Source organism: Pocillopora verrucosa, chromosome 8, assembly GCF_036669915.1.
Source record: "Pocillopora verrucosa isolate sample1 chromosome 8, ASM3666991v2, whole genome shotgun sequence".
Taxonomy (NCBI): domain Eukaryota; kingdom Metazoa; phylum Cnidaria; class Anthozoa; order Scleractinia; family Pocilloporidae; genus Pocillopora; species Pocillopora verrucosa.
In genome coordinates this window covers 896,696-912,077 of record NC_089319.1, presented here as the reverse complement: position 1 = coordinate 912,077, position 15,382 = coordinate 896,696, and the positions used below count along the sequence as shown (strand labels likewise).

Genomic DNA, 15,382 nt, shown 5'->3' with positions numbered 1-15,382 from the left:
TCAATATTTTGACTTAATGAACAAGAAAAAAATATGTGGAGGAATAAAATTAAAGGGCTCGTTGCCTTTTTTATGTGAAAACGCGTTTCTCAAGTAGATTTTTTTGAATTATTTATCACTAACAGAGGACTTAAAAAAAGGAGTTTGGTTCAACGAATAAAAAAAACTTCATGTTTAACGCATAAATCATTTGTCATCTCGGTTTCTCACTAAAACAGCACGAGAGCCTTTTGTTTAATTAATATTTTCCTAACTCTATTCATGATCGGGTGAAAAAGAGCAGGGTAAAACAGCTGTGTTTAAACTTCATTTAAAACGAAAACCGATCGAGTGCATTTCTGATGAGAGGGCCTGTCATGTACTTATGAATTTTTAAGTTTTAGAATTAGTTTCTTATTACATAGAATTCACCGGTTAAACAATTACAGAAACTAAGACCTCTTCGCCCGCGTGAATATACACTTATAATGTGTTAGTTGTTGTGGGGTGGGAAATTCATCATACTATTTTCCCTTGCAATCCGACGTAAGATAAAGAAAATATACAGATATGTGAAATAAGGTTGCTTCCGATTCTGTTACTAGTTGGTGCATCGCTTAGGTTACCATGAATTTCACAAGAATTCTTTTGTTCATTAGCAATTTTGGTCCTGACGATTTTTTTGTCCACAACTTACGTGTGAATTCAGCTGGTATCAACCAAATTAAGTAAATTTCTTCTACACTTTGCCACAGACGTGTCACTATTCAATTCGATTTAACTTCCGTGACTGCAGTTTGCGGGCTCTATCCTCTCAGCCAATCACAGCAAGACACGACGGGTATGTAAAGTTATTTCCGGTTTGAGGTTCCACGTATTTTCCCTCTTTACTCCAAGTTCTAAAAATTGAACAGTCGTACGATTGGGTGACCACGAGAATCTTTCCACGATGAAGTTTTATCTAACATTTTTCCTCAGTTTTGTGGCTCTTTCATTTGGAGCAGACATCGAAGAAGAAGAAAATGTCTTAGTCTTGACCGAAGCTGTTTTTGATCAAGCTATAAGCGACAATGAGCATATTCTTGTTGAATTTTGTAAGTTAGCGTACATGTTGTGAGCGAGAGTTTGTTATATGGTCACTTTACAAACACGATAAGATCACAAGTTTATCTCATGCGTATTTTTTTCGTTTTAGATGCACCGTGGTGTGGACATTGCAAAGCTCTTGCCCCTGAATATGCCAAAGCAGCGACGAAACTCAAGGAAGAACGGTCGGCCATCAAGCTTGCTAAAGTTGACGCCACTAAAGAAACTAAACTCGGTGAAAAGTACCAAGTCCAGGGATATCCAACCCTCAAGTTCTTTAGATCGGGAAAACCGGTGGAGTATTCTGGTTAGTTTGAAGTGAAGCCAATGTTTTCAAGCCGTAATTCGCGAACGAAACGCGCAGACTTGTACTACTACACGTGCAACCATGTTATTAACAGACTTCTAAAATATTTATTGCTAATTTCCATGTTTTTCTTGAAAATGTAAGTATTTTGATTTAGGTCGTTGGCAGCGAAAATCAATTTTCATTGTAATTAGTCATTTCATAACATTTATCACTTGCTCTTTTTTTTTTTCATTGGGTTTCCGGCCTCTACGAAAATGTTCGTAAATCTTTTGTTGTCTCCGAAAATACTGGAAATACAAAAGGTTCTTGTCTTAGCTGAACAAACTCGGTGTTCGTTGCAAAAATTTTTCTGTGAAAATGATCTTACTTGTTACATTCTTTGTTCAACTTACGAGGCCTGTAATATCAAATTAGCGTGAAGTGCAGAAACAATGAAAATTGTGTTTATTAGAGGTTGAAAATTCGGCCTAATTTTTTAGCTTTTCGTCTAGAACTATACAGTAATTATCTACTTTTTCAACTAAACACATTTCAGTAGCGAGAGCAGTTTAAGTCTTACTCGTCTTCTAGAACAGGAAAAATTGTAAAGTAGCAGCTGACATCAAACATAAGTTTCACTTTAGATGAGTAATATGAGATGATAGTTTACATGATGGACCATCCTCGCTAAGTGATGATTCATCATTGCCAAATTTTTACACTAGTCCATCTATCCTTTGTTCCTTTTTTTTTTTGAAAAAGATTAATGTAAATTAGATTCATCCTTTGATCTTTTTTTTTTTTGGACCAATGAGAATTAACCAACTCAACACTTCTATCAGTTGAAAAGTCTCTTCAAAATGTGTTCCTGGCTAGAAAGAAAAACTTGCCCACATAAACTTGATTTGGTTATGTTTTGAGCTTTTGTCTGTAATATTAAGATCCAAAGTATTGTTTAGGAGAACATTTTGTAGACATAATTCCAATATTTGGATCTCCTTTCAACAGGTGGCCGCACAGAATCTGAAATCATCACTTGGTTGAAAAAGAAAACAGGACCCCCAGCAGTAGAACTAACAACAGCAGATGAAGTCAAGGAATTTAAAGAAAAGAGTGATGTTGTTGTTGTTGGTTTTTACGCTGACAAGGAATCTGATGCTGCTAAGGCTTTCGTTGGGGCTGCCCAGGGTATGGATGACGTTCAGTTCGGAATCGTACACGACGCAGATATTGCTAAAGAACACAATGTTGCAGAAAATGTGGTTCTCTTTAAGAAGGTAAAGCTTAGCAATGCGTTTTGATCTAAAAAAATATATATATACTTAGACTCCTCTGCTGCCCACCTCCAGCTGTAATATTATAAATCAAGGGCTTGTTCAGCTGGATTTTTGAGTCTTCATGTGAAATATTGAGAGACCTAAATGAAGTGGTTTTGTTATGATGTTCTGTGGTGATGATAGTGTAGGATAAATGGCCTTCCCATCTGGGAAGAAAAGCTACACATTTGATTGTGTAATACTAAAGAAACCAGAATATTCTTGTTTACCACTGGACAACGTATATGCATAGGTATTACTTAGTGTTGGAATTGAAATTTTGAAGGGTGCTTCTCAAGCTAAACATTCAAAGAATTTTAAATACTTTGGAATTCCTTCAAAGGTTTAGTCATGCAGGAATTTGATGGGGCTTTGTTGAGGTCCAAATGCACAATGAGTCCAAGTTTAATTTCAGTCTAATCTGAGAACCAATCAATGATAATTTCTGTTAAATTGTTATTCAGTTGCTTTGTGGGAATCTTCTCTGAGTCAGTGTTTTTTGTTCTTGTGTTAGTTTGATGAAGGACGTGCTGACTATGATGGAGAACACAAATCTGAAGATATCATCAAGTTTGTCAAAGGAAACCAACTGCCTCTTGTGACAGAATTCAATGATGAGGTAAGATCTTAAACCATGATATGTTTGTGTCTATAAACTCCCCTTGATAAGCCTTCTGTTGCCATCACTTCTGGGTTTTAATATGATAGAGCAGTAAAACATTAAAAAAGTTAGATCTGGACTCCATAGGGCCTTTTTTGATGAAGAAATGTTCATTTCAGACTTAGGGTACCCATAAGATATGTGAAGTAACTATACATTGAAATATTAAATTGTGGCTGTATTGTCAAAATTGTTCATAAAACTGGGGAGATCTTATACAAACAGAGGAAGTCATTTGAGTTAAACCTTGTGGCTAGTCATTCCCAACTATTACGAGGCACCCTTAGCTGTTATGGCTATGAAAGTAAAACTAACACAATTTTATCTTCTTCTAGAATGCACCAAAGATCTTTGGAGGAGATATTAAGAAGCATGTTCTGCTCTTTGCAAGCAAAGAGGCTGAAGATTTCCAGGCCATCCAAGAAGCATTTTCAGCCGCAGCTAAGGAATTCAAAGGACAAGTTCTCTTTGTGCTTGTTGACACTAATATTGAAGACAACAGCCGTATCTCAGAATTCTTCGGAATTGATACTAAGGAAATCCCAACCGTCCGCCTGATCAACTTGGCAGAAGATGACATGACAAAATACAAGGCCGAAACCACTGAAGTTACCACTGAGAATGTCAAGGCTTTTGTCTCCTCAGTTCTTGATGGATCACTCAAGGTAATAATTTCTTTCTAAGCTGTAAGTGATGTTAATGTTCATAAATCTACTGGCTTGATTAATTATCCTTCAATCTTCCAAGATCTGAAAGTTATGGTTCACTGGATCTGAGAATCTGGAGAGATGTAAACAATTACATCATGGGTTTGAGATTACTGTCTTGTGATAGTTGCTGAGGGCAAAGCTCAAACTGAATGTTATGCATAGAAATCGAGTCCTAATAATCTAATTGTGTTAGTTCAAATCTATTAGTTGTTGAAAAATTATCAACAAGGCAGGCTCATGTTTCCTTTCTTGTTTTCTTAATTTACAACTGTTCATTATTGAGCTATGCAGGCTACTTATACTCATGGAATTGATAACAAGTGGCTATTGTAGATTGTTGTGATAGAATGATTTTAGTTTCTTAATTCCCCTTGCCTTTTGTTTGAAAGTGTAATGAAATTGTGAGGTAAATTTAAGCTATCTTTCGTAGGGTGAAGCATTGAACACTTTTGTAGGGAAGAAGTAAGGGGGAAGTGCTCTTAGAAAGAATGATTTTTCACCCTCCCACTTTTGGTTGTTGGGATTTGATGTTGATGGTAATGTAACAACTACCACCTCTGTCTTTGTCTGGTGACAGAGTTTTCTTATTCTGTTTGCATTTAATTTTCAGCCTCATTTACTCAGTCAAGAAATCCCAGAGGATTGGGATGCCAAACCTGTCAAGGTCCTGGTCGGAAAGAACTTTGATGAAGTAGTCAAGGACAAAACCAAGGCTGTTCTAGTAGAATTCTGTAAGTGATGTTCTTTTTATGTTATTCCTGGGATTTTGTTAAAAGTGCCCTTGTGTTCAGTTTGCATGTAAGACTACGGTCTCTGTTGGAGGTCATGCCAGCTTGATAAGGTGCCCAAGCAGTGAAAAGACTGGATTTATGATCTTAATGTACCAAGTTGGGTTCTTAAACCTTTCGCGTTAGATCTATTGTCAGTTACCTACTCTGGCTGCAACACATTTCCATATAAACAAGTTGCGAGGATTTGATGTTTGATCAAGATAATAAATTATACCTGATTATTTTGAGCTATATTCATTATTTGTTTGCTGAATCAGGGCGTGAAATTAATTTTTTTTTTCTGATAGCCACCTGGCTCCTAAATTCTTCAAAGTGGTAGCCAATTCAAAAAAAGTTGGTCACCATTTTCAAAGACAAACAAAATCTTCCTTTACGCTGTCAACATTCTAGATAGACCCTCCAAAATTAAGTTAGGGAAAAGATCTTTAGCGTGCTACAAAGTGGACACTAGGATGGATGATATACAACGTTCAGGCTCATCTAAATCCAAGATGGTGTCTAGTTATCGCTCGAGATGCATGTGCTACGTTTTGGAAACAAACTTAACGAGGAAGTTTGCCACAGATTTATCTTTGCAAATCTTTTTAATTCACTATATCTCTTGGTAAGGTTATGATGAAACGTTCTGGTCGCCAATTTGGCGACTAACTTTCAGGATTAGGTCACCAAAGTGAAAAATTTAGGCGCATTGGCGCCTGTATTAGGTGCAATTTCACGCCCTGTGAATGATAAAATGGATATCATAGGGATAAGTAATATGTTAATAATTTTTGGGAATTAAAGGGTTATACTAATCTTGTAAATGGGCAACTTATCTGCCTTGTGTTAGTCAAACCAGGCTCTAAGCCTTGTTTTGTGTCATTGATTTTTTTAGCTCCACCTGCTATTGTGTTACATTAATCCTGCTAAGAGTCAGTAAAGGCTAATGTATAGATTTAGCCAAGCCTTAAAGCAGAGCTCACATTTTTTTTTTTCCCCACACGTCTCAAGGGCACAATGTCTTGCCCTGGCCAGGATCAAAACCCGGGTTGTCCGACTTGGAGACCACTAGACTACTGAACAAAGCTGTGGCGTTAGTGTACCCATGGTACAGTTGACCACGCATGTTAAAAGTAGCACTTTGTATGGTTGTACAGTCGCACATCCAAATTTTTTCAGCTTGATGGGTTACTACTATTTTGTATAATTATGGGGCTACGCTCTGCAAGCTCCGCTATTAACATTATTTGTTTTTTCTGTGCCATAACAGATGCCCCATGGTGTGGTCATTGTAAGAAATTAGCTCCAATCTGGGATGAACTTGGAGAGAAGTTTAAAGACCGTGATGATATTGTCGTTGCCAAGATGGACTCCACAGCCAATGAAGTAGAGAGTGTTAAGATTCAAAGCTTTCCTACTCTTAAATACTTCCCTAAAGATAGTGATGAGGTAGGAAACATTCTGAAAACAAATTTTTATTTACTTGCTATAATTATCAATATAGTTTTGCTTTGTAATGAATTGTCTCTGGGAAGTTTGTTAAATTAAGTGTAACAGCAATGCCTTGTCATCATTCCAAACAAGCAGAGATGCTTATGACCATCTGGAGAATAGTGTTAAAGATTGGGGAGCTGTCTAATTTCCTTTTGATTGTAACGATCATCTTTACAAGTGCCAAAAGATTGAATTTGATCTTTTTCTAATTTATGTTTGGGAAATCTTAGCTGAAATTGATCTGAGCCTTATTTTGTGAGATGCAGTCATTCCCCTTAGAGTCTCCTATGTCATGAAAATGCTTCTTTTTTTTTCTGTATCAGATTGTAGATTACAAGGGTGGCAGAACTCTTGATGATTTTGTCAAGTTTCTTGAATCTGATGGTAAAGTAAACCAAGAACCCACAGAAGGTGAAGAACCAGCCCCAGAAGAAGAAGGGGAGGGTGTGGAGGGTGAAGAGCCTGAGGGTGAAGGTGACGAGTCTGAAGGTGCTGAGGAAGAAACTGATGGAACAGAGGCAACCAAAGATGAGCTCTAAATTGTCTTATCTGGTTTTTAAATTTGAGCTGCAGATGATTTCTTAATGTAAGAGAATGTAATGAACTTTTTCCAAAAAACAAAATACAACTGTGGCCAACCATTTTGAAAGTTCAACTCCAAACTATTAGGAGCTGTTTTTTGAGTTCTAGACTATCCTAGTCCGACAAAAGAAATTAATATTGCTCTGTGATTTGCAAGAAAATGTTTTCCTAGTTGAAGACTTTCCTGCTGCATCTTTTTGATGAACTCATTGGTTCAGGACTCCATTTAATTAAGCTTTCGTTGCACTAAGATAAGTTAGGAGCATAAAATTTAGGAATAATCATCTCTGTACCACATCACTGTGAAAGACTTTTACTTATTTCTCTTTCCTAGCATTATATTCTGTGACCTCTGGTTAGGTAATATGTTTTAAACTCTTGTGTGTTTTCAAATAGTTAATAGGTTTTCAAATCTTTTTTTTGGAAGTTTCTTCAACTCACACTCAAAATAAACCTCTCACCACCTGGCTTATAAATTGTTTTATTTTATTTATGGCAATTATCGGTGTGAAGGTTTAATTTAACAGAAAAAAAGTGAAAAAAAGCTTTCAATTAAAAATTCCTCATTAAATAAAAGAGTATTGTTTGGTTTAGTATTTTGCATCAAGAGGGTTCCTTCTTCATTTATTCAAGGCTTTTTTTAACAGGAGTTTCCCAAACAAGATTAAAGGTTCTACCCTGGCTGCACATCAATTGTTTCATTGTTTTACAACCAACATTTTTCTTACCACCCGGATTTAACAATCCACTATTTAACAGTCCCCCATCTTCCCCTTCCTCTTAGGGTTCTCTCAGACATTAAGTAACCGTTTTGAAGGATTTCCTTATTGCAATTCGAGCTGCTAGTTGGCGTCACTCGAGAATTTTCTCGAAAGAATCGCTAATCAAACAGAGAAAACGGCACAATCAAATTCTTGGTCAATAAATTGGCTGATCATCGTGCGTCATTCAGTTGAGTGACCACTTCCTTGTCTTTCAAAGTAGACAAATGAGGAGAGGATTTCCTATGAGGGTTTGTCACGTAATATTGGGTCATTGCCCCCGAGGAGGCACCTTAGGACTCCCCGCGTAATATAGAGGAAGACTGGAGAAGAGGGAATGTGGGTATTTTCGGTAGATCATAACCAGAAAAAATCTCGATTTGATCGCTTGCACGGCCGCAAGGTATCAACGTTTTTCCCGCAAATGGTCATGGGCTGCCAGTAAAAAGACACGCGCGCGAGGACTTTTAGGATCGGCGTCTTTGACACGAGATTTGTCCTAGTATAGAGAAGACTGGAGAAGAGAGAATGTAGGTGTTTTCGGTTGATCGTAACCAAAAAAAATCTCGATTTGATCGCTTGCACGGCCGCAAGGTATCAACGTTTTTCCCGCAAATGGTCATAACTACACAACTGTAAACAAGCCCAACTCAAAAAAAAAAAAAGAAAATGGTACTGTAGGGCGGGGGCAGCTCTAGTGAGAACTATAACTAGTATTAGTAATGTCTAAATCCACAGCGATATGGATATCATTTAATCCCTCAGATCCTGTGCCAAAAACATGTGTAACCTCTTCCGCAGAACATCCATTGTGGTTCTTCCCACTATGATCATTTATCTCAATATGCTTTCCGTTCTCCATGTTTTTCGCGCTTATGACGGTTTCTTCTGATGTCTCACAATAACCCCCCTCCCCCCCCCCCCGCCAAAAGTCCCTGAATGAAAATTATGAAGGAGGCTCAGAATTGAAGTCAATTTCTACACGATTAAATCAGTGTGGTTCATAAGTTGCTTCATTTCGCATTTAGCAGTTCCTTGACGTTCATTCTTGGCTTATTAGAATTTCGGGACATAAAAATATCCGTTGGAAAGCGTGCAGTTTCCTCGTGACATCTCATCGCCTCATGTTAGATTTTGTCGGCCATCGGATCATGTTTCATGCTCATTATCCCTTAACCCCTCCCGTCTCCTTTTATAGATGCTAAGCTTGTCAGAATGACTTCAGTTAGTAAAAACATTTCAGGCTGGAGCCTTTGGTAACTACATAAGCAACGTGGACGATGTGCAAAGACACTCGAGAAGAACATTACAGCCTCCCAATCGAAAAAGACTTTTCATTGGTTGTTCGTCGAGCTTGATGTGAAAACGCAAATGATTGGTTGTACTAAAGCTCTGACGTCATGGGGTGGTTCTACTAGATTCTGAGAAGAGAGCTGGAGGTAAATGGTTGTTAAAGTCTATCAGGAAATATAAATATATTAGCTCGACTGAACTTACCATGGCTGAAGAAGAAGAAGTTCCAACCCCAATTGAAGACGAAGAACCAGAAGAAACTCCGGGTTACAAGCCTCCCGCTCAGAAAACTTTGCAAGAAATTCAAACGTTGGACGCGGATGACGAGTCTTTGGTTAGGTACAAGCAAATGTTACTCGCCGGTGCGGGGGCAGCAGGTATCCCAAGAGAAAGTGATCATTACATTTTTCAATATTGGGTAGTTATTTTTCTGATCCTGATACAAGGATATTTTTGACTCTCTGTTTTCTAGCTGATGAAGGTGGTCCCAACGTGAAGGTCTTAAAAATGTCAGTGATCGTGGAAGGTCGTCCCGATATCGAGTTAGATCTCACAGGTTTGTATCTTGCTCTTTTCACAACCGTAATCCTGGAATGTCCTTTTTGGTTCCGTCTCTGCTTTGGAATGGTGTATTCTTATTCATAACGTCTGTTCTTCCGACCTTTTGTGGCCCTAATGTAGCGCATTGTGCGTGACAAAATTTACCAGCTGATCAGAACTACGGTGAAGTAACTATCATGAAGAGAAAGCTTCTAATTTCGAGCGATCCGACCAGCTTAAGTCTCTGTTGTGTTCACCTTTGGTTTTGCAGGAGACCTGAGCAAACTTAAAGAAAAACCAATAGTCATCAAAGAAGGGGCCAGTTACAAAATCAAAATAACATTCAAGGTAAATTCCTGCATATTAGTGTTGACATTGTACTAAAATGGCAGAACCGTGCTGTAATATCGTACTTGTTACATTTAAGTAATTGCAGTTTCAGTCTTGTATTAATTAAAGAGTGTTCAAGTATGCCTTTTCAATCAGTTGTGATTTTGCCATTTCCTTCTTCTTTTGCGCTCAGTCTGCGTTTTGTGGTGATAGAGATTCGTAAATTTACGAGCTAAATTGTACTCGACATGAGCTCATCAGGAGAAATCATTGTGAGTGTCAATTTTGAAAGTTAATTATTCTTCACCCTATTTGAAAAGCAGACTTTTGTTTAGTAATGATCCTTTTGATGTCAACAATTTACTCAGATAGATTTATCTTTGAATCATTGTTTTTGTGTCATCCATGTTTTTAGAGTTACTATTGTCTAGACTGAAAGTTATGTGCAATTTTCTGACTGCAGAATGTCATGTAATAAGGAAATTCTACAAGTTTTTATTTCCGCGTTGTCTCTGTTATCTTTTACATAAAGACAAAGGAAATGTTAACGTGAAATTCATGCTAGAAAGGGAGTACTCTATTGGACTTTAAGATGTCAAATAGAGGAAAATGTTATAATTAGCACAATGCAGGGGATTTTTTTGCATTAGCTTAAATCAGAGAAATCTGAAAAACAGAGGGTAGAAAATGAATAACACATTGGAGTTAATTATGGCCCAGGAATCCCACACTGTTGAGATCAGGGCAGGTAAAAGGTTCAATTAACTCAAGGACTCAGACCTTGCAAGCAAAGAAATGCTTGTGTTACAGTGCTTGTAATGAGAACTTGCTTGCCGGCTTAATAGACTGTACTACTTCCCACATGACCAACAATACTTATCTGCAGCTTTCATCGTGATTTGACTTTGACAATTGAATTTTTCCATCCATCCTTGGTCTTACAGATCCATATCCGGAGTTGAAAGATCACTCACTAGCTAGGCACAACTGGCAGGGTTTTTTTGCAGCTCTCTTTTGGTGTTATCACTCAATTTATATCAATCTCTTGGAAAAAAATCCTTGCTACATGAGATTTTCTGCCTTATTGATTATACTATTGTCAAATTCAATTGGCTAATGATCAAGTTTCCAAAATACTGACTCCTTTCTAGGGGCTAGATTTGGAAAACAATATCATCCTTGCAGGCCATCATCTTCAGTGTCCCCTCTCTGCAGACCTCTCTCTAGCTTGTATTGGTCAAGGCCTCACACTTTGAAGAAAGGCTTGTGCTGAAGCACTTTTAATATGGTCCTCCTCCAAAGCTAATGTCTTTTAACCCTTTCACTCCCAAGATCTAATAAGTAATTCTCCTTACTATCTGCCATACCATTCTTATGATGTTAGTTTGGAGAATTTGGTATCGCATCAACCAATAATCCCATAATTGATATTTTTCTCTATTCTCATCACCTACCTGCTTGATATTGTATTTATATTGTAAGGAGAAATTCTGTCTTGGTCACTTGTGGTAGTGAAAGGGTTAACCCTTTAACTCCTGAGGGTGATTGACATCAAATTTCTTAATAAGATATTCCAGCTAAATCAAACATCAGGCTCTTGAGAATTAAAGAAAGGATCTGAAACTTGACAAGCTCTTGATTTTAATTGAATTCTACTTGTCAGCACCTAAGGAGATGATTAGAGTTACTATGGAGAACATGTATACTGATGTTAGGCTTGACAGATAGTTTAGAGATAAGAAAGCTGGAAAATGCTTAAAAGCTTAAATGTTAACAATACTGTAAACAAGGACTCAATGATAGCTACACCTTTATATTGAAATACGTGCTTAATGATCTCTTACTTAATTTCATCAATAAAAATATTCATGCTGCAGCTAGCATCATGAAAATGAATGTCACAGCATCTAGTTTTAAAATAGCTTTTGATTAAACTGGATCAAGAATTTGCAGGGGGCTTTCACTTGGGATTTCAAAATAGGAATGGAGTGGTAGCATCCTCGTGAACTTTTGTATGTGACTTGCACTGCTTTCAATAAGATTTGAAGTACACTCTGTAGGTGGCTACCTCAGTAGGGCACTTAATGGAGAATAAGTTCCCTTCAGAACAAACTGGCTTCGAATGGAGTCTATGCTGTTTAACTTTGGCAAATGTTCATTAAATATTAGTCTCCTTCATAAAAGTTGTTTAACTTGTCATTTTATTTCTAATCAAAATCTTCCATGAGCTGACATGTTAACCTGCTGCCTTAGTTTCACACAAGAGTCCTCTGAAAGGACATATGGTTAAAGGCTACTGAAATTTGAGTCAGCATGTTCTTGGAAACTCCCAAAAAGTCACAGAAAGATCCAGAATGATGGTAACCATCCAAAATCACATAATACATAACACTTTCAACAGGCAGTCTACAAAAACAATATTATACAATATCCTGTCTGCATCAATGCACATGCTCTTGAATGTTCTCAAATTTTGATGCTATGATCCTCACCTTCCTTTGCCTGACCAAACCAGATTCTCTTGTTTTCTATTTGTACATCAGTTTTTGATTCACAATTGCAAAGTATTTGCACTTTAGATGTTTTCTGAGTTTCTTCTGCTTATAATTGCAAACAAACCTCCTGCTTTGAAACAAAAAATGCATCTTTTGCAATCCAAGTTTCTTTCTTTTTTTCTTTTTTTTTTTTTTTAGTGGGTGAAATTAAAGATATGCAGCAGTGAATTCCACAGGTTTTATTTATTGGAAAAACCCCAGGATTAGTTGATCATTCTAGTCTGTAGAAGTGTGCGTTATTGCTGATGCATTCCATGTGGTTGGATGAACCACTTTTTTCAATATAACTCGTGCCCATTGTAAGATCTTAGTTACAAATCATTGTTTTTTTAAAAAAAATTTCCAGGTGGTACGTGAAATTGTGGCTGGTCTTAGATTTCATCAAGTGACCTTCAGGAAAGGTATTAGAGGTAAGTGTAGGTCAACATTATGGTAGATTAAGATTTATGAGGAAATAACTTAATTTATTACTAATTTCAGGACATGAAATTAATTTTTTTTTCTGATAGCCACTTGGCTCCTAAATTTTTCAAAGTGGTAGCCAGTTAAAAAAAAGGTGGTCACCATTTTTGAAGACAAACAAAACTTTTTTATACGGTCAGCATTCTAGATAGACCCTCAAAAATTAAGTTAGGAAAAAGGTCTTTAATTTAACATGCTACAAAGTGGACACTAGAATAGATTATATACAAAGTTCAGGCTCACCAAAATCCAAGATGGTGTCTAGTCATTGATCGAGATACATGTGCTGTATTTTGGAAACAAACTCAACGTGGAAGTTTGCTGCGAATTTATCTTTGCAAATCTTTTTAATTCACTATATCTCTAGGTAAGGTTATGATGAAGTATTCTAGTCACCAATTTGGTGACTAATTTTCAGGATTTGGTTGCCAAAGTGAAAAATTTAGGTGCATTGGCGCCTGTATTAGGCACAATTTCACGCCTGAACTTATGCCACATTAAAGAGATATTTGTTGGCATTTTGTTATTGTTTACTGATCATCCAATTGTGAACATTCTTTTGCTTTCCCCTTTGTGTTTCAGTTGACAAAAGTAGCTTGATGGTAGGAAGTTATGGTCCGAAAGCAGATCCTCAAGAATACTTAACCCCATGTGATGAAGCACCTAAGGGAATGTTAGCTCGAGGCCATTATACATCAAAGAGCAAGTTTATTGATGATGACAAGAACTGTTACCTTGAGTGGGAATGGGGATTTGATATTAAAAAAGATTGGGAATGACAGCTATTCGACACATGTCAAGACGTAGAAATTAGTTTTTTTTTTTTTTTATGTAGGAAGACAGTCTATATTTGGAAATTTTTTTTTCTTAAGTTTGAATTTGATGCTACACTGTATGCACTTTTTTTGTCTTCAGGTAACTTTTTTTGACTGGCAGTGATTATCAAAAGAAGAAATAACTACAAACGTAATGTTAGAATCTGTATAAAGATGTTGTCATAATATTTTGAAGCTTTTGTTATGTCTTGAGATTGTGTGAAAATAACCGTTGACATGATCAATAATAAGATCCATCCATCTAGACCTCAAGCAATCTTTATTAATTTAGTTAATTGACATTGATGGAAAAATTTCTTTGCTTCACTTAAGGAGTTTGTTTTGTCACAGTCTTGTTGTTTTATTTCTTTTGGCTGGCATGGCGGACTACCTGGAGAAAGAGAACTGCTGGTAGTCCCCTCATTTACCTAGCTTTCCTTTGTGTGCTGTGAAATGTACCGTGTTAGATGGAAGATCCCTTGGGTGTCCTTGCATGCAACCAGTTACAAATAAAGTTTTTGCCCAAAATAGAAGAGAATCAAATTTATACCTTGACTGCTATTTTAACTTTCCTGCTCTCCCTTCCCTACTCAACAACCCAGAATCCTATTGCGAGTTGTGGATGCTTTTTTTTAAGGGTTGAGACAATTAATGAAACTGCTATTTCAGGTAATGAAGTAGAAGTTAAAACTTTACTTCCCATTTGTAATGAATATGTAACTTTTCCCTAGGATACTTACGATTTAAATGCATTAAGGTTAACGACAAATTGAAACGTAAACTTAACTCCACGTAAGAGGAACTTGTTGCTGAATGTTGGGCAAGGTGATGTTGGAGCTTCTGTATTTTGACTGGAAGTGAAAATGATGGTACAGTACCTGATAATACTTTAAAAAAATTGTCTTGTCAGCATTTGGGTCGCCCTGTTTCTCTTTGTACCCATATGGCAGGGACCTATCTCACCTTGAATCAAACCAGTGAATTGATGAAGAATGGATCGCTCAGCTGAAAAACATGAAAATTTTTCTTAATCGATGTTTTAATTGGAAAAGTTTTTGAGATTAAGAAATACTATTACCTGGAATTAACACCAAGTTTCTAATCAAGGATTAAAGGTCAAATGGTATTAGAGGCAAATTCACCAACTCGAATACCCAAGGGAGTCATATATGGTTCGAGTTGGCGGGGGTTCTAGTGAGCTGATAGGATCAATATCAGTATTTGGGCAACTGTCCACCTACCCCTCCCCTAACCTAACAGTAACTCTAAATTGCTATCAATTGACTGTTGTTGGGTTAGGGGAGGGGTAGGTGGGCAGTTGCCCAGATACTGATATTGATCCCCTGATAGTAAATGAATGGAAAAAAATGGGTCAACGGAAATCAGATCTACGAGTTCACGGTGGTTCGAGTTAGCGCGGTTCCACTGTTCAGTCACAGGATGGCATTTTTTTTCCAGTGAGTTTCCGGTATTGGGTTGCATCAGCACTCGTAGAACAAATGAACACATCCGTTGATCATACATCGTGGTGTATCCAAATCACTTAGATCTTACTTCTCTTCTTTTGTCGAGGACAGTTTCACAACATCGCATTACGTTTGCTCGCGACATGCGCGCGTGACAAGAATCAGATGTACCATGTTTCGGGTTTTGGTTCGTGACAGAGAACAGTTCGTTTGAGTTCTTCCTCTTATACCTTAAATTTGCCGATGGAGACGACGATGTATTTTCAATTAAGA

At 37.2% G+C, this 15,382-nt stretch overlaps 2 protein-coding genes across 2 annotated transcripts; both read left to right on the top strand.

Moving 5' to 3' along the window:
- Positions 1-858: 858 nt before the first annotated feature.
- On the top strand, positions 859-7,494 carry LOC131787970 (protein disulfide-isomerase 2-like). The gene is made up of 8 exons (XM_059105050.2): positions 859-1,073; positions 1,175-1,372; positions 2,363-2,631; positions 3,185-3,289; positions 3,667-3,996; positions 4,652-4,772; positions 6,082-6,260; positions 6,629-7,494. The coding sequence occupies exons 1-8, from the start codon at positions 929-931 to the stop codon at positions 6,842-6,844; spliced, it is 1,563 nt and encodes a 520-aa protein (XP_058961033.1). The 5' UTR covers positions 859-928; the 3' UTR covers positions 6,845-7,494.
- A 1,554-nt stretch (positions 7,495-9,048) lies between these two features.
- On the top strand, positions 9,049-14,190 carry LOC131787967 (rho GDP-dissociation inhibitor 1). The gene is made up of 5 exons (XM_059105047.2): positions 9,049-9,318; positions 9,414-9,497; positions 9,753-9,829; positions 12,713-12,776; positions 13,411-14,190. Exons 1-5 carry the CDS (start codon positions 9,147-9,149, stop codon positions 13,605-13,607), a joined length of 594 nt encoding a protein of 197 aa, XP_058961030.1. The 5' UTR covers positions 9,049-9,146; the 3' UTR covers positions 13,608-14,190.
- The last annotated feature ends 1,192 nt before the right edge of the window (positions 14,191-15,382 follow it).